This window comes from Falco biarmicus, chromosome 6 (assembly GCF_023638135.1).
Source record: "Falco biarmicus isolate bFalBia1 chromosome 6, bFalBia1.pri, whole genome shotgun sequence".
NCBI lineage: Eukaryota > Metazoa > Chordata > Aves > Falconiformes > Falconidae > Falco > Falco biarmicus.
In genome coordinates this window covers 43,567,988-43,587,082 of record NC_079293.1, presented here as the reverse complement: position 1 = coordinate 43,587,082, position 19,095 = coordinate 43,567,988, and the positions used below count along the sequence as shown (strand labels likewise).

The 19,095-nt window shown below is 39.7% G+C and overlaps 1 protein-coding gene across 2 annotated transcripts in view; it reads right to left on the bottom strand.

Annotated features, from left to right (window-relative positions):
* Positions 1-19,095, bottom strand: part of GRM1 (glutamate metabotropic receptor 1) — a 195,708-nt gene that overhangs the window by 41,253 nt on the left and 135,360 nt on the right. For both annotated transcript variants that reach the window (XM_056344584.1, XM_056344585.1), the window contains exon 4: positions 5,785-6,031. In XM_056344584.1, the coding sequence (XP_056200559.1) occupies positions 5,785-6,031 (247 nt within the window). The remainder of the gene's footprint in view (positions 1-5,784; positions 6,032-19,095) is intronic.

Genomic DNA, 19,095 nt, shown 5'->3' with positions numbered 1-19,095 from the left:
AAGAACCACACATCAAAGACAGCCAGCTCTGCTAAAGATGCACATGTACGCACTGGATGGATGGTGTGGTTTTTAGCCATTTTTCAAGATGCCTTAAACATTCACTTGGTGCCTACATACAGGCTGGTTGCAGTGTAGCTTCTGCTGGGAACTTGAAGTAATCAGTAGAAATGCTCAAACTAACTGAACCAGTATGCCATAAGTTAACTGTAAGCACTCGTTCAACTATTTCTATTACCCAGCCCAGTGAGACTGTCAGGAAAAATTTGCAGCTCGGGCACAAAATTTCCCTCCTCACCCCAGGCAACTAGGAGAGAACTTCCCAAGGCTAATGTAACGGAAGCATAAAACATTGCTACAATAAACAGCTTCCCTGCCTCCATCATTGCCTTTCATTTGTTGGACCTGGTGTGAGTGAATCCCTTACTGCTAGTTGTACTGTTCTCTCTTTAACCTACATAGTGTAGCTTGTGCAAAGCAGTGATTAACTGTGGTGATTTCTTAGTAGGAAATAAGCAAGAATGGGAGAAGTAATATTGGAGAGTGCACAGAGAAGAAGAACTACAAAAGAGGCTGGACCTACAGCCTGGCCTCTTCAGATGAGAAGGGGGGGTGGGGTGCTGTTTAAAAAAGGACAAGAGAAAGAGGGCTGAGAACCAGAAATCAGCACTGGAGCTAAAAATCACCTTCTGAGTGTTGAAAAGCATCTTCTGTTTGCCAGGCCTGGGAGTTACTGCCTTGTTTTTCTCAACTGGATTGTCTGCTTCTGGAGAAAAAAAATATCTTTTGTTTATAAGAACTGTTGCTAATCTGTATGTTCTTTAGGAATGAAAGGTAAGCAAACTATGAGCCATAAATAAAACTGGGATGCTTAGTTGTGGCCAAAGAGAGACATCCATTTATTTCTTTTCCATTCTGAGGTTCAAACATGCAAAATTTCAACCTCTGCACTTCACAGAGGAGAGAGGTGCTAGAATTACACTCTAGATGTCTGTCTGTCTTAACTGAGTCTTTGGAATTTCTCTAGTTAAAGGTAATTTAAAGAAGTGCACATTTACAGCTGTATTTAGACCTCAGTCTTGCCACTGACAATGTCAGTGCCATTGCAGAGCTCCGACGAATCACGTGGGAAAAGGGGCTCTTGCCATTGAATTCCGTGGAGCTCCTAGCAGGAGGCAGCTCTATTGATTCTTAATCAGCTATTAATTGAGGTGTTGCTTAGAAAAGGTGTAAATTTAAAATTCACTAGGAAACAGTTCCCTCTCATATCTCAGTCCTTATGAAGGGAGAATATAAAAAAAAAAAATGTTTTCAGGACTATGAAGAATCAGGATATCAAGAAGTAAAAAGAGCCTGGCACTTTATAATATAGACTCAACAGACAGGAGTAAAACTGAGCAGGAATGTACATGCCTCTTCCTAGAAAGAAGAACCTACTCGAATTTTAGTGTGACCTTGTATTAGACTGATACAAAGTAAGTTACTCTGGGCTGGAAAATGAATTCCGGAAGGGGAATAAAAGATTACTAAAACCTCACATTCCCTTAATGGAATTTTTGAGCCTGCACAGTTTTCATTTTTGCTAAAATATATTACAAGGTACAGAATGGCATTAATGCAATATCAATCAGGGGTTGGCAATTTCAGGGACGTGATTTTAGGTTGAAAGCCATTCTTATGTTTTCTTATAAGACTTTTCCCTTTTCTATCAGTTATCTGTCAAAGAATAAAGTATGCAGACTAAAAGCTTTTGCACAGTCTTGCATATGACAAGTTGTAGTACAACGTTTGCAGCTTTGATATGCGGCTTGAAATTTAAGTGGAAAAATGCAGTCTAACTCTAACTACACTTGGTACATGGAGATGTGCATAAGTTCTTCATCCTTTCCTTCTTGTTCTTAATAAAAAATAAATCTGCTTTGATTAAGGGCAAGTTCAGTGCTGGAATACCTCCCCCCATCCACTCATTCACATACGTACAACTGTAACAGTTCTGGTCTATGTCCAAGCTAAAAATTGTTATCCCAAAAGAAGTGGATTTGACAAAAGTTGTGAAGCTCTAAGAGAGTGAGGACCATGGAGGCAGCTGGATTTCACACATATAGGGCAGCATTTACAGAAGCCATGAAAACACTCTGCAGATAAGAAAATTAATTCTTCTTAACATAAGAGCAAGCTCTCTGGTATATTGGAAAATGATGTGACCAAATAGGTGGTGTCATATGAACAAGTTATTTGTGAGGTGAGCCAGAACATTAGCCAGCTGGCCACAGGCATATTGTTACTCCAATGAGTCTGAGACAGCTGAAGTTACCTTTTTCCATAGCCATAATACCAGACCAGCAGTGAGGTATGCTATACTGGAAGGCAGAATGGAAAACAGTAATGCTGAGCAAAGCACTGGGATGTAACTGGCCAAAACAACAACCCACGAAGCCATACTCCAAAACAACCACATAAATTGGACAAAAGGTTCCTTTATATACAAGTTTGAAGTCTTTGCTTTATGCATTTGATAATTTACTCAAAGCATTGGAGTTGATAGAATTGCCACGTCTGAAGCCAGGACAGCTACTGGAATTTTTGAACTAGACGGACTTATATAGGTCTGTGTCCAAGTCTAGTTAAGGTAAAGTGAAACACAGTGTTTCTGTTAGCTAATGAACCTCAGCATTTCTCCATATATCAGAGGTCCATTTCTCCTGCCCACTGTTACATATCTTTTTATGGTCAGAGCCCCACACAAATTTTTTGTCCTAGAGAGGTAAGTTTCTTCATACCTGCCATAAGCTAAAAGTAGGCAGTTACCCTAGAACAGACAAGAGCTCAAAATTATTTGCCCCTTGCATAGGCCCAGAGAAGGATGTGGTATTGACTACTGCATCCCTCACACCTTTTCCAGTCTTTCTGGAAATCTGAGTGATATGATTACTATTGAGAAAGGAAATGGGAAGTACTCAATGAAAGTAAGAAGTTCAGCAATTTTACCAGCATGTTCTTCATGACAGTATAGAGAGCACATACTGTTGATTTTGCAGAGCTACATCAATATCATTTTCCCCAGAGGTAGTGCAGTCAGTTAAGTGACTATATTTGTGCCCTTCTGATAAAGGTCTGCTTCACATTTCTGCATAAAAGCTCTTCAAAGAAAAGATTCTGCATAGAAGAAATAAACCTTCAAAAAATGCTTCAAGTTTTCTAATCTCATTTTGAAAAAAGCTTGAAACCATGAACTGAGCCTGGGACAGAAAAAGAGTTGTATCTAAACAAACGGTTAAGGTGTGATGAAGCTGTAGGGTGTTCAAAACAGGAAATTATGTGTCAGGCAAACATAACTACAGGCATCTGTACTCATGATGATAGTAACTAGGAGCTGGTGAGAGCCAATTGCTCAAAGAACCTCACAGATTTTGAAAATAAAGTATGAGGAAGGGTGCTGCCTTCTAAGAAGGAATATTGATTTATTCCATCTTGTGAAGTTGATTTGTTCATATGATATGGTAACATTGTATCACAAATCTTTTTACCTATTTGTGTGACATTCTTGCACTGGCACAGAAAAGCTAAAAAACCTAGGAAATTTCAGATCTGGTGATCTCTGCTGTGTTTAGGTGTTGTATGTGGTGTTTGTATTTTGCTGAGGTAGAAAAGCTCTTTTGAATATTGATACAATGGTATGGTCTGTTCACTCATCCACAAAGAAGTTTTCCACATGGAGCTGTGGGAACACTGGGGCTAATCTGAAGCTAAATGCAATATGCATGGGCATAAACTACTGCTGGCATACAAAGATCTGACAGACCATATAGATAGCGTTTCATATACACATCACCATTGTCTGATATGATATTGTCCCTGTCATAAATGCCACAGACTGATCCGATCCAAGGATTACAGCATGAATAACAAAAAGGTTAATTGAATTTTCTTGCCCAAACTTGCTAACTCCAGCTGCGAAAATATAAATGAGGAATAGCAACAACAAAGAAACCAAATCCCAAACTCACCTAAAATAACCCATCAAATTCTAAATAGGCCAGGGTATCAGGAGAAATGAACCTTCCTATAGAAGAAAATAATGGATAGAATAATTTCTGTCATTCTGACCTACTCAGAAAAATATCCTGATATAATCCCTCCTATATCTTCAGTTCAGGAACTGTTCATTCTAGTTCTATGCTTGGTACTTTTGATAGGTTTGGAAATGCTCTCAGGTGACAAGATAATAAGTAAGATTTGGGCTAAAACTGGAAAATTACACCTAAACATCAAAGCAAATAACTAACAGGCAGACAATGTAGCATATGCAAAGATGAAGTAATACTTTTATGGACATAAGTAGTGTGTAATAAAGTTACACTAAGCAGTAATTTCTCTGTCTTATCTAAATTATGTGTGCAAAGACTTGATTTATGTATTTGTGTCAGTAAGTATGTGTTGGGCTGTAACAGAACTACTTGCCTCTACTTTCAAAGTCTGACCTAGCTCATCTATATCTCTGACTAAAAAAATCTGAAGTATACAACGCTCCAGAAGACCAAACTGACCAGGTTTTTATTACTATTTAAATGTAACAAGTTGTTTAAATGTATATACTGTTTAAATATAACAAGAAATGCAAATAGAAAATGGTAAAAATGTTGGACAGTTCTGCTGATAAAGGTTAGTAATAGAGAAAAGAGCTGCTTTAAGGCCGCTCTGTCTTAGGAGTACTCTTTGAAGGCATATGCCAGACTGCAAACTTGTTTGTTCCAAAGCAGTCTCATTGTGCAGTGTTGGCATTCAGATGCATTTATGCAATAAGCCCAAAGATGGAGTGAGAGAGTCTTTTATAACACTTTAATCACTCAGCAGGAAAACTAACTTCAATGAAGTAACCTCTGAGTAGGTTTCAGTTAATAATGGAATTTGCACTTCAGCAGCTGAAATAAAGTTATTTATAAAGAAAAGAAAAGCACCAAAACCCAACAAACAAACTGAAAAATAAATCCTTCTGGGAGGTGTCACAGTTAAAGTTGTTGGATAGAGGCCACAGAACTAAATGAAGAGGAAAAAATTTCTGTCAGCTGGCTCCTGTAAGAGGAACAAAGGTGACGTCCAAGTCCACAAAGTTCCCGTTTCACATATTGCTCAGGTACATACTGTGTTTGCTAGCAAGGGATAGACAGTAGCAGTTACCACAGCTGGAATTTACCAGACCCCAAATGAGTGAAACACAGTATCTTCAGGGAAAAAAAAATATTAAAATTATCTATTTTTAAACTCTGGAACAGGAGATCTTATTTGGAGTGAAACAAGTTGAGAGAGCACACAGGAGTTCACCAAGCAGAACTAAATAGTTGCTGGCAAGGATTCAGCAGAGCTCCAGTTGGAAAAGGAAGTGCTCTACAGCTTTACCTTCACAACCTTATTAAGTAAATGCTTCATTAAATTCCAATCACTTGTATCAGGCTTTATACATATTAAGACCCTGGTGCGGAGTACCAGTGGTACGCACCAAAAGTCTGTGAGATACAAGGTTTGTCCTCTCCTGAAACACTAGAAATTTCACAGGCTCTGCTGTAGTTCCTGTCCCAGTACAAGCTGTAGCTATGCCTGTATTGTGTGTTACCAGTGTTACTTCTGGCTAATGGTAAGACTAACCCCAGTAACTCCATTTATGTCTCGCGGTATGCATGCTGTATGCTTTAGCAAAATGGCCAAAGAAATCTCCATCACCAAACCCAGCAACATTCCCCCTTCCCAACACATGGTTTAACTAGTTGAGGTGAAACATCTCTTTACCTTCCAGGGGCATCTCCCTTTTCATCAAACCAAACTTCTTCTCCAGAAACACCGATGAACGAGGATTTGAGAAGGAACTCCAAGAGCTTGCTGCCATCGATTGGCTTCATAGCATCACACAGCCCAACATGTCCAGGGCAAAGGGAATGATGCATATTTTGTAGCCCATGAGCCATAGCATATATAGCATTGATGACAAATCCCATTTTACTGTCCTGCACATAATTTTCTTCCAGGCTTTCATTGCCTACAATAGTAAGAAAAACAAGTGTTATAAACAAAGATGAAATAACGTGAAAATATGAAAAAGAACGAGACATAAAGAGGGATTTTCTTATTTCTCTTACAAAGCTTTAGAAGCATAAACAAGGTGCCAGCCAGGGATTTCAATTAAATAAAAAACCCAAACCCACACTTTCCCCCCCCCCCCCCCAGAAATCTTTAATTCATTGAAAGTGAAATGTCTCATGAGAAAGCACCATTTTAATCAAATTGTCAGCTAGAATTTGTTCTTTTCGAAATTTTGCTTGTCATTCCACAATGTTACGTATGCTAGGAAGGGATAAATTTCAGCTAGAACAATTTTTAATTTGCTTGTAAATTTGACTTTTTGTCACATTTGAAGATATTTTTTTAATCTCATATTTTTGAGGGCCAAGATAGCTATGTCCCTTTCAGTGTTAATAAGTAAACAACCTAAATGATCATCACTTCTGAAGCTATCAGAAATAATCATTTTAGCTAAAAGTAGTAGTAGATATGCCAATTTGGAATTGCTACAGAAAGTCAAACAAAGTTTATAGTACTAAAAGACATTTATGTAACTGCAGCAAGAGTAGACATTGAAGTCTCTGTCCCTTGATCAGAAAAAACGTGGCAGTGAAGGTTTTCCCCACATGTGGATTTCAGCTCTGATGGGCTGATGTGCAGGCACTGCCAGAGGGTGCCATTTGTGTCTGCATTTCACATCAGCCCCCGCTGGGTCCTGGGCCGTTTCCCCGCTTTCCGTCACGAGCTGCTGAGTGCTGTCAGCATTGACCCCGAGTCATAGCTGACCTGTGCTGCAGGGGTCCTGAGGGAGCTGCAAGCAAGAAACCTCCCTGTTTTGTTTCCTTCCCCCTGAGTCATTCTATCACAATATGCTCCAAACTGCAAGATGCTTTTATCTGTAGACCTCCCACGTTACTCGGTGTTTAACAGGCATTTGCAATCCACTCTCTGTTACTTTGTCTAAGTAACACCTTGTCTACACTGGGGAAGTAGGATGTGTGAGAGACTAGGTGTTAACTGACACTTCTCAAATCCAGGTTGGAGAAGATAGTTGTCATTTTAATATGAAGAAAAGAGGAAGATCTGTAAGTTCACTGGAACTTTCAAAAAATAGTTTCTTTCCTGAATGTAGATATGTTATGGCTTTCATATCAAATCATGAAGACCATCCTTACATTTATCTGTGGAAAAGGGTCTGATCTGGTAGTTCTCAGCTTGTTTACCCTACAACTCAGAAATGTCAGGTGGGGATCCATTAGGATAGCAGAGATTCCAAAGGCAGGGTTGTCTAGCTTCCTTTCTCTGGGTCTCTCTTGCACAGGACATTCATCACAACTGGGCAAGAAAATCTTGCCTCGGTACCTATTTTCCAGATGAGCTGAACATAGCACACAGTTGTGATGGTGAATTAAAAAAGCCTTGTGAAAAGAGCGTAATACGACTGAATGAGTTCATGTGCTCCTCTCACTGTCATACATTCACTATCAGCACCACCAAGCAAGGAGCAGCTGGAGAAATATTTCCCGGAGGCAATGTATCTGCCACTTTCTTTGCAGGAGAAGGTTCATAGGTCCCATGCAAATCACATGAAACCAATGACATTCAGACCCATGTTCAGAAACACCGAAAGAATAGAAATCTTCTGTGTAAGCTGACAATATTTACCTAGGGAAGCAGAGAGTATGCCAGTGCATGTACCCTCACTTATGTACTGCATATAGTACATATGGCATAGTCTAGACATCTGTTGCCTGAATATAATATGCTGTCTGAATATACTATCTCTAGGTGTGTTTTATCTGCTGCTTAGTCCCTTAGGATTAACAGACCATGAATTTATCACATATTCTCCTTTCCTATAGATAGAAAATGAATGTGTTGTCCATCCTTATGTGAAAGAAAGGCAGAAAGCCCCTGTGCCCAGTCCGGCAGTCCTCTCATGAAGCTTCTAGGCAGCAAGTCATGGACGAGATCACAAAATGACTGATAGTGCACAGCACGCACAATCAGCTGTTTTCTACCTAGGAGTTTATCTCAAATACCTCATTGATTTCTCAATTAGTTTAAAAAAAAAAAAAAAAAAAAAAAGGAACGCAAACATCAATGACACTTGCAGGAGATAATGATAGCATCCATACATGATTCCTGAGGCAAGCATTCATTTGGCTGCTGGAGGCAGAAAACTAAATGTAACAGAACTTGCCAATGTTTAAAAAGAGGCCATTGCCCTCAAGTATGTATTAACTCTGCAAAGTATGCATTTGGTTCCTCATATTTCAATACAATATGCATACCTCCAAAGAAAATGAATATTCAGTGGTGGAAGGATTTGCTTTTGACTAATTGTGAGTGAACATCTAGCTTACATTAAGGCTCCAAGCATATAGTCCCACACTGCAAAGGTGACTGCCTTAATATCACCTATAGAAATAATTGTACTATAATGGAAAACAATATATGAAGCATCATATGGTAATGAATTGTCTACAGATCAGCAATACCAACATCCCTATGTGTAAATAAGATATTTTCCAGTAAATCCAGCATAAGAAGTCATGCTTTACCCAAACTTAACTTCCCACAGTCAAAATCTATTTTATTTCATTTTCATCATTGTAAATTTTTGATATACCTATGCATTTGAGCTTGTAAAAATTCACTTATGCAATCAGTAAGAAATGTGTGGGGTTTTTTAAAACAAATGAAATCATGTAATTATGTTCAACCAGAGACAAAACAGAGGTAATCGATGTTCATTTAGGTTTTCATAGGACAGCTTGTCAAGAAATACAAGAACTAAACAATGTTTATTATGGGACTTCTCTGTGATATTGCATTTTTCCTCAGTAGGTCTTTGAAAGGGTCAAAGCAGAACTCTGGACTATGAAACTTGTTTTTACTTCCTTTCACATCCTTTGTGAAAAATAACATTGATCTACAAAGACTGATTTGAACACTAGGGCTTATTAAAATTAAAAATGGAAAAGTATTTTGTTAGCTTTTTTTTTGTTTTTGTTATTATTATTATTTTGAGGACCCTAGCTTGCACTAAGCAAAAAAAAAGAATAAATGTAAGCCACGTGAGTACTGGATTAATTGTAGTCACTCAAATTAGGTCATTACTTTTTTGAATGACCTTGAAGAATTCAGGTGTCCTAAATTTCATAGTTACATATTTTTGTATTGGATGCGATGCAAATCTTCCTTTAATAATTTCATTTTAACAGTTCATCAATAGTCTGGGTCATTTTTTTGTATCACAGTTTTGGTTTTAGTCTTTGTTTCTGTCAGTCAATCTAAAAGCTGAAAAAGGAGGAGGGTATACACACATATACTACTAAAACAAAAAATAAACAAACAAAAAAAATCCCCTAAGCACACCTTGTGGCTGCTCCCAACAGTGCTAAAAGTAGTACCTAAGTAGAGGGAGAGGAGAGAACAGACCAAAATGTCATGAAACCCACTGTGAGTCTTTCCTTTTACCATAATGTGCCTCACATCAAACTACTCTTGGCTTCAGCTAGGTACTTGGAAGGACCTGAATGTAAAGCAACCATCAATTTAATCTAGTGCCTTTGCTGTGAAGTTGATGTGGGATTAACAGTGTTCTTGAGAGCAGAGTGGGTACTTATGCAAATCCCAGTTGACAAACTCAAGTTAAGAAAAACTACACTATCAGAATTACAGCTAGAAATGAGTTAATTTTCCTGTATAAAGTAAAGGTAGGACAAGCCTATGTCAGTATAAAATAAGAAATAAAGCACAAAGAATTAGTCATTTGCAGTTCTCTAGAAAGACTAGGGCAAGAAGGAATTTAGGATGGAAAGAAATGTAAAAACATTTTGGTTGGGGAATCTGATCAATACCTAGCCAGTTGGTAAATTTTGAACAAACACACACATTTGATAAAGAACATAGTCTGTTCACAGATAACTCTTGATTAGAACAAAAAGCCAAAATCTGCTGAATAAAATTGTTGTAAATGATAATGTTTCATATGGAATAGGCAGATTTTATGGTTTGTTACTAACTGTCTTCTGCTGAATATTGGGGTCACATAAAAAGAGATTTTTTTGTCTTGGTCCAGTTAGCAACCATTATGAGAGCTATCATCTTTTCTGGTGGTCCTGACAGAGGTCTGAAGGTCTTAGAAATTGTATATACTGTCTTCTTTATTTGTAGCAGTCCTTCCAGGGATTGATATGCTTCACGGGTAGGCCATATGACGTTTTAGCTTTATTGAGAGTTACAACATGGTGTTGGTTACATTCAATATGAGTGCTCATTTAAGCAAAAAAATTGTTCTGGAAGCACAATTAGGGTTAATTTTCACTGGGAAGATGAAATAAAAGAAACCTCCCATACTTGGGTTGTGTGTATAACAACTTGCCAGGTGGCAGAGCAGGGGTTACGCCATGAACTGGTAGACAAGTACCCAGGCTTATAGCAAATATCCATATGCGTTGGAGAAGCCATGGAGGCAGATTTCTTATTCTCTCCTTCAGTTCCAACACACACCACCTTACCCACAGGATGGTTAAAAAATAGAACAGGCTTCCTAGAGAGGTGGTCAGTGCCCCAGGCCTGTCAGTGATTAAGAAGCATTTGGACAATGCTTTTAATAACATGCTTTAACTTTTGGTCAGCCCTGAAGTGGCGAGGCAGTTGGACTAGATGGCCATTGTAGCTCCCTTCAAACTGAACTGAATTTAAAAAAACTCAGCAAAACAAAAAATACCCTGACTCTGAGCAAACGTACTCAACTGGCTCTGTATGAGCTTGTGCAGAGATGAGCTAGTGACATAACATGTTCTTGGAAAACAATGGAAGGCACATATCTTGCAGTGTCTCATGTTAAAGAGGAGACCTGACAAACTCGGAACACAACAAATTTGTATCATACGGCCTTGCAAGGAGCAGGACAGAAGCCTGAACTGATCTGTCATTTCAAATCTGGGTCTCTAAAGATAAGAGCTAAAAATTATTCTGGAAACTAAATGACACATGAAAGATGATGAATTTTAGTAGAATTTTAGGATATTTGGCTTAGAAAAATTAGAGCAATTTTATTTGGATGCTTAACTACCTATGCTTTTATCTTTGGACACAGGAGAGAAAATTCAATTAATTTTACAGTTCTGTTTTATCACTGTTCCTCAAAATATTTTTTTCTTTCATTTTATTTAGAACCATAGAATTTTTTAGGTTGGAAAAGACCTTTAAGATCACCAATCCAACCATTAAACCAGGACTGCCAAGTCCACCACCAAACCATGTCCCTAAATGCCACATCTGCATGTATCTTAAATGCCTTCAGGGATGGTGACTCAAGCACTTCCTTGGGCAGCCAGTTCCAGTGCTTGACCAGCCTTTCAGTGAAGAAGTTTTTCCTAACATGCAGTTTAAACCCTCCTGTGCAACTTGAGGTTATTTCCTCTCATCCTATTCCTTGTTAGCTGGGAGAAGAGACTGACACCCACCTCACTACAAACCTCCTTTCAGGTACTTGTAGAGAGCTTCTGTCCTCCCTGAACCTCCTCTTGTCCAGGCTAAACACCCCCAGCTCCCTCAGCCGCTCCCCATCAGACTTGTGCTCCAGACCCTTCCCCAGCTCCGTTGCCCGTCTCTGGACACGCTCCAGCACCTCAGTGTCTGCCTTGCAGTGAGGGGCCTCCACCTGAACACAGGGTTCCAGGTGCGGCCTCACCGGTGCCGGGTACAGGGGGGTGATCACTGCCCTCGTCCTGCTGGCCACACTGCTTCTGACACCAGCCAGGACGCTGTTGGCTGCCTTGGCCACCTGGGTACACCGTTGGCTCATGCTCAGCTGGCTGTTGACCAGAAACCCCAGGTACCTTTCCACCAGGCAGCTTTCCAGCTGCTCTTCACCCAGCCTGTAGTGCCCCATGGGGTTGGTGTGACCCAAGTGCAGGACCTGGCACTTGTCCTTGTTGATCCTCATACAATTGGCCTCGGCCCATCAGCCCAGCCTGTCCAGATCCCCCTGCAGAGCCTTCCTGCCCTCAGGCAGATCAACATTCCCCCCAGCTTGGTGTCGTCTGCAAACTTACTGAGGGTGCGCTCGATCCCCTCATCCAGATTGTCAATAAAGATGTTAAACAGGAGTGGCCCCAGTACGGAGCCCTGGGGAACACCACTTGTGACTGGCCACCACATGGATGTAACTCCATTTACTGCCACCCTTCGGGCTTGGCCATTCAGCAAGCTTTTTACCCAGCGCAGAGTACAGCCATCCAAGCCATGAGCAGCCAGCTTCTCCAGGAGAATGCTGTGGCAGATGGTGTCAAGGCTTTACTTAGGTCCAGGTAGACAACACCCACAACCTTTCCCCCATCCACTAGGTGGGTCTTCTTGTCATGGAAGGAGGATCAGACTAGTCAAGCTGGACCTGCCTTTCATAAACCCTTGCTGGCTGGGCCTGATAACCTGGTTGTCCTGTACGTGCTGCGTGATGGCACTCGGTATGATCTGTTCCATAACCTTCCCTGGCACTGAGGACAGAACAGGCCTGCAGATCCCTGGATCCTCCTTCCTGCCCTTCTTGTTGATGGGTGTCACATTTGCTAACTTCCAGTCAACTGGTCTTCCCCACTTTGCCAGGACTGCTGACAAATGATGGAAAGTTGCTAATGGATTTATAGAAACATTTTTTACTGTTATGGCAGTAGCCAGATTAAGTTCTAGATGGGCTTTGGCCCTTCTAACTTTCTTCCTGTATAACTTCATGAAACCCTTGTAGTCCTCCTGAGTTGCGCTGCCCCTTCTTACAAAGATCATAAACTCTCCTTTTTTCCTGAGTTCCAGCCAAAGGTCTTTGTTCAGTCAGGCCAGTCTTCTTCCCCGCCAGTTCATCTTTTAGCACATAAGGACATTTAGTAATGCCTAATCCTATGAATAATCATGCCAAACAAAGATTCTATGAAATAATTTTTGCAAAGGATTTCATTTGTTTAAATTCATTTGCCCTTATTGCTTCAGATATTTTACAAATATTGCCTGTTCACTCCCTCCTACATTTATAACATCTCTTACCATTATCTCTCAACAAAGATAACAAAATTATTTAACAAATTTCACTTTAAGGCACTGCAAAATGAATCACACAGATTATAATGTCTCTCAGTGTAATTAATATAATGATAGTATGTTCAAAACCTGTGCACTAACTGGCTTTCTCTCTTCATATCACCTTAATAACAAGTGCACTCTGTTCATTAATATTGTATGGCTGAATGAAATCCTCACGTCTTGACAGTATAAAGAGGACTTTTGTTCATGTCGCTGTACTCATTTCCAAATGTAAATCACAGGAAACAATTCAGATTAGTAAAAGTCAGTTATTCTATATGAAAACATCGAAATACCCATCCATCTCTTTCAGCCCACAATCAAATATAGAGCTACAAGAAGTTCTGAAGTTGTGTTTTCAGAAGCAACTGCCTGTTTTCCAGGCAGTTCCAGCTGTAGCTGACTGTCTGTGCAGGAAAGGCCAGAACTGCTACCTGGTGACTAGAACAAGCAATTGTGGATCAGGGCTGCAGGCTTCACTTATTGTGGGCTGTCTCAATGACTTTGCTGTCTCTACATGCAAGGTAATGTGACAGCAAAAAATTTGTGGAAAAATTAATTAATTTTTTTGTGTGTTTTACCAAGCCAAAAGAGGGTCAGAAAAAAAGACGCTTTGCTTCAATCTCAATTAAAAAAATATTTCTAATTTTCATGAGACAGAATGATAGGCTGAAAAATTTTTCACAGACCATAATAAATGCTTCATTCAACCTACAATAAATAATCCCATTGTGGCAAATTATTTTTTATTGTATGGGTTCTGGACCCAGGAAACCAGTTATTACACTGTTTTCAAACAAAAACAGACCATATGTGTAATGGTTACCCTTCACTTCCTACTTTGATGTCTCTACATTTGCAGCAGGGATGCAAGTTCAAGAGGCAGCTAAATACAGTGAAAAAGAGGAGATAGGACATACAGGGAGGGCAGTAGAAGAGCTATTGAAAAGACACAAGATAAAAAAGGTAACTCAATTCCCATGGTATGTCAACTGTTTGTTTGCCTGGATGAAGCTCCACTACTTGTCAGGTAAGGGTGAGGAAGGATGTATTATTTAAGAAAAGGGATCTTTCCTTAACTGCCTCCTGAGCGTCATGTCACCAGTCTATAGAAAGCAATGTAGCAGTCCACAGAACTGCAAGTTGCTCTGCCCTTTGGCAAGAGGAGAGGAAGCGGAGCTTTAACTAGTGCAGCTAAAAGGAAGGAGTATCTTACAATATGTGTATTCTACTCCAGATTTCAAAACATGCTGATAAACATTTGACATCTTACAGTACTGTGTAAGATGTGAAGCAATAAATGGAGTTCATGGGGCTGCAGACTTCATTTTCAGGATGTCATTAAATCAGAAAGATTTCACTTCCATTCATCAAATGGGTTTTATTTCCCCAAGCAAAGAGATTCAATTCATGCAATTATATTTGATGTATTTTTCCCTGAAAAGCTAGGATACAATTACAGTTACCAGTTGAGAGACCCTGCTGTTTTCTTTTGGAGTATGGGGAAACCTGTGGGTCTCCCAGATACTACTGCTTTGTTACATCTGATGAGTGTTGCTTTTTAATTGGGATAAGTGTACTTCTATTCTTGTATAAAACTACAGAGAGAAGTGAAAGCTGTGCAAAAGCTGAACATTCAGCAGAAGCTCCTTCAAAAATTTGCTCTAGAATTCTCTAAGGCATTAGCAGGAAGCTGATTGCAGCAATATTTGTATGCAGTGGGTTATTTATTTTCACTAGCAATGTTGGTCAAATAACTAATGAACCTTCTTCTAGAACGAAGTTGATACTGAATTTAAAAGGGTTTGGGATTTTTTACTTACTTTTACGAACATATCTTTCACAGATGTCAACTCAATGGCTAAAGGAAACCAAAACATTAATTCAGCCATCAAAGGCACAGGTTCTTCTTAATTTCAGATGATTAATACCTAAACTTTAAAAGATTAGTCCCCTTTTTAGATATACTATACACCACCAGTGTCTTCAGTTTCCTTGTGTGTTTTTGTGAGGGTGCCACATTACTCTTTAGTGTTCAAAAAAGAAGTGTCTTCCTTTTGTCTCTCCTTGTGTGTCAGAAGCAGTGGGGAAATATTTTAATTAAATTTACTTTCTTGGTTCTCCGTATCATGTTATGTAAGCACATTAGGGCTGTAAGAGCTTAGTGTCAAAGTCTCTGGAATGAGGCTGGCATACACAAATACAACAGTGCCACAGTGGAGCTGAAATATTATGAGAAAAGACCGCACAAGCTGCTGACTCATTCATTAATCAGATGCAGGGGGAGTCTCAGAGTCGCTGCACTGGGCAGGAGAAAAGCGACTGAGCAGTCCTGGCAGCCCTACGCCAAGTCTGAATTTGCAGGTCCAGCCCATCCACCGCGCAATCTGAGAGCAAAACAAAAGGAAACCAATTCCTAACTGCTCCTGTATTTCCCCATCTGCAAGCTTTGCTTAGCAGACACAAGAGTCTGAGGCTTGCTTCCCATCCCTGCCCTTTCTGCCTCTCCCTGTGGACATTCAGACTCACACAACTATATGACTCAAGGAAAAGCAGATTTAAGATGTAAACACAAAGCGACAATGCACATAACTCATGCTCACTCTGTGGGAGATGACAAAGATGTGTTCAAATGTGCCTGTGCCCAAGAGAGCAGTGAGAGCTTTCTTTTTACCTCTCCTTTCTAGTGACCCAAAGGAGTGAAGCAGGGGATGAGGACTGTCCTTTCCCAAAGGCTGGCTGCAGCTTCAAGTGAATGCAAGGACTGGGCATGCCTGATGTCTGTACCTGACAGTGCTGGGGCAAGCAGGCGAAGCATGTCTGGGTGAAAGATTATATACGCACAAGCACTCCCAGCTGACGTGCAATGCTGCAGCCCCTCTCTGCCTTTGGAGAGAGGCTAGAGGGAAGCTGGAGACCTGTGCAGCAGCTGACAGCATGGTTTTGCCAACACTGCACCACTGGAGGGGCAGGGGAGTGCAAAACAGGCCTGTGGTTGAGAAGAAGTTCCTTTTCCCCTTCTCCATAAATCTGCATCACCTGCTCTGGTTCTTCTGTTGTCTAGCAGAGAAGAAAGAAAGACAGGAAGGACGGAAGGAAGGAAGAGAAATATGATGTCCTGCCTAAGGGCCATGCTAATAGCACAGCTGTCTGCACACCAGCCACCCCCAGAGAGGGCCGTCTCCTCCTTTCCTAGGCTGCCCCTGGCAAGGTGTAGCTTTCTACCATCACAGGTTTGCAATCTACGCAAATTGTCGCCATGCATTTATAATTCCTGTCAGTGAGAGCTGAGAGAAACTTATCATAGAGTTGAAAAGTTGCAAGAATACAGAAAGTGTCCGCAGAAAGTATTTATAACAACAAGAAAAAGAGCAGGAAACTGGTCAACAAGCAGAGGACTTCCTACAAGTTAATGCATATGGCACATGCTGTTAAATGCAGGCCTGGAGAGATCCACTTACAGCAGATGGCCTGACAGAAGCTCACCAGCCCAATAAAGCTTCCGTAAGGGGTGACAGTATGGCCTGAAGCCTCTGTGTTTCTTCCCACTGGGCTAAAATTCTTCATAAGGAATTTTACTTAAGAAAAATCCTAGGGTTTAAGGCCCTATGAGGATGATTTTCTGAAATTCTTTCTCCACTAAACAAGCCTGCAAGCGAGTATTTGAAACTTCTGTAGGCATCCACTGCAATAAGCTATTAAAGGTTTGGCAGGAAATTTTTGCATTGCTTCACTTTGTTCCTAGCTTTTAGTAGAATGATTGTGATGAAATATCTCTGCAGCGAAGGCTGTTTTTTAGTGAAATAGAAGCTGAAGGATATAGAGTATAGCTCAGTGCAGGGTGAAAAAACCCAGCCCCTTTCAAAACAAAAAGAAAGATCCACACACATGGTATCTGTATGTGTTCTTGCAGTGCGATCAGCTTGAGAAATACAATTCACAGAATGTCCAACAGTGAAGCTATATAACCAAAAATTGAAGAGAATATTAAGTTTTAAGGTTAATTATTACCTCATTTTGGCTATTATCTTAATTCCTGTCCTTTGGAATCAAAAGACTGGAAAAAAGCAGAGGAAAATAACTGTCCCTACTTGAGATGAATCAATTTCTGTATCTTTGACTCCCAGGAAAACACAGTTCAGTGTAAGCTGAAATGGTTTGAAAAGAAACATGAGTTTGGTTTTATGTGCCATTCTTTTCATGGCTGCATTCATGTGCCAAACTGGGACTATACTTACAACTGCCATAATACACATAAAATCATGAACATTCATTATTATGCACATTCTAATGAAGATGTTTTGAATTAAGTCCATCATCAAGTAAGCAAGCTGTAAGGATATTTAACCTACTTGATGATCATAAAAAAAAAATCAATATATGGCCCTTCTAGCGTATGTAAATGCATCTCCAAATAAAATACTGTGACCACCCATTGGAAGACTCATGGAACTGTCCAGGAATCTGGCATGGAATAACAGCAGCTTATTAGTACCTACAGTCAAATACCCAAGCATAATATTCAAGGCTTAAAACTAGAAATCAATAAAACTATGACTGTGATTCTGAACTTGGGGAATCCATCGTCGCATGTGGTTTGGGCTTAAAAAAATCTACTCCAATTCAAATAGGACATAACATTAAATGACAAGTTCATTCCAGAAATGGGCAACATAGAAGATAATCTGAAGTGATTCCAGTGCCTTTCTTAGAGACACAGAGTAATTATTATGAGAGCTTGACAAATAATTATTATGATTTATCTGTTTTTCTTAAAAGCTGGACTGTGTACAAACTGCCTGCAAATGACCGCAACATGTTCTATTATTTATTTGAAAATATTATTTAACTTCTGCAGCAAGATATTATTTCTCAGCTCCTATTTTAATTAGAAATGAATATTTCCTCTTATAAATAGAAATAAAATATGCCAGCTGATTTTTTCTTTTTTGTTGTTGTTGTTCCTTGATTGAGTGGTTTGTACATGCAATCAGCAAAGACACTGATTTCAAATCCGGATATAGCATTTGAAATCCATCTTATTAATTCATTAGCTGATTAAGTGTTACTGCTGACAAAGGAATCTGAATGGTCAATCTCAGCCTTTGCATTTAAAGGATGTAGGCAACAGCATAGTTATTTTAATGGAAAATTCACGAGCCCTGGGAATGGAAAGGAGGGCTTTTGCCCTGTCTTTTCCCAGTCAGAGGCCATATTCTGATCTGGCATCACAATCCCCCAGTCCCAATTTATTCTTTGACATTGATTCTTTCTGTTTTTTTAATTATTTTCTCTTCTTCTGTCCCCTGTCTTAGGAATACAACAGGGAATTCAATTTGTTACTGTGTGGCCTACAGCTTTTTTTGTCACTCGCAAGCCAACAATAAACTCTCTCTGAGCCTCTCTCTCAGATTCTGCAGGGTCCCAAAGTGCCCATGCTCCCAAAGCCCCAGGCACCATTTCAATGCAATTGGCTATTGTTGCAGAGACCTTGGATGTGCCTGCTTCTCTTGCTTTCTTTACAACTTTCCTCCAGTGCCATCCTGGATCCTAACAGTGTCTCTCTAAGGACAGAATTCCACACAGCCATTTTCTACATGACTTGAACTCATGTGGAGGAACAATTAAAAAGAAAGAAAATCCAACCTTTAGTGTTCTCCTCTCCCACAGTTATCCTTGCTGTCTTATTTGCACATTAAAGACATATTTAGAACTAATATTCTTAACAGATCTGGTATTTGGAAGAAGTCTAACAGATAATGAGCCGCTGGTACTTTTATTTGAGACAAAAATGAACACATTAAAATCAAGTTCATTTGCAAATTTAAAGAAATACTTGCAGATTTTTGTTATTTGGCTAGCTTTCATCATGCTTTTCACTCAATAATAACAATAATTTAATAATTTTATATTTTAATAATATATTATTAGTCATATAATAATATATTATTG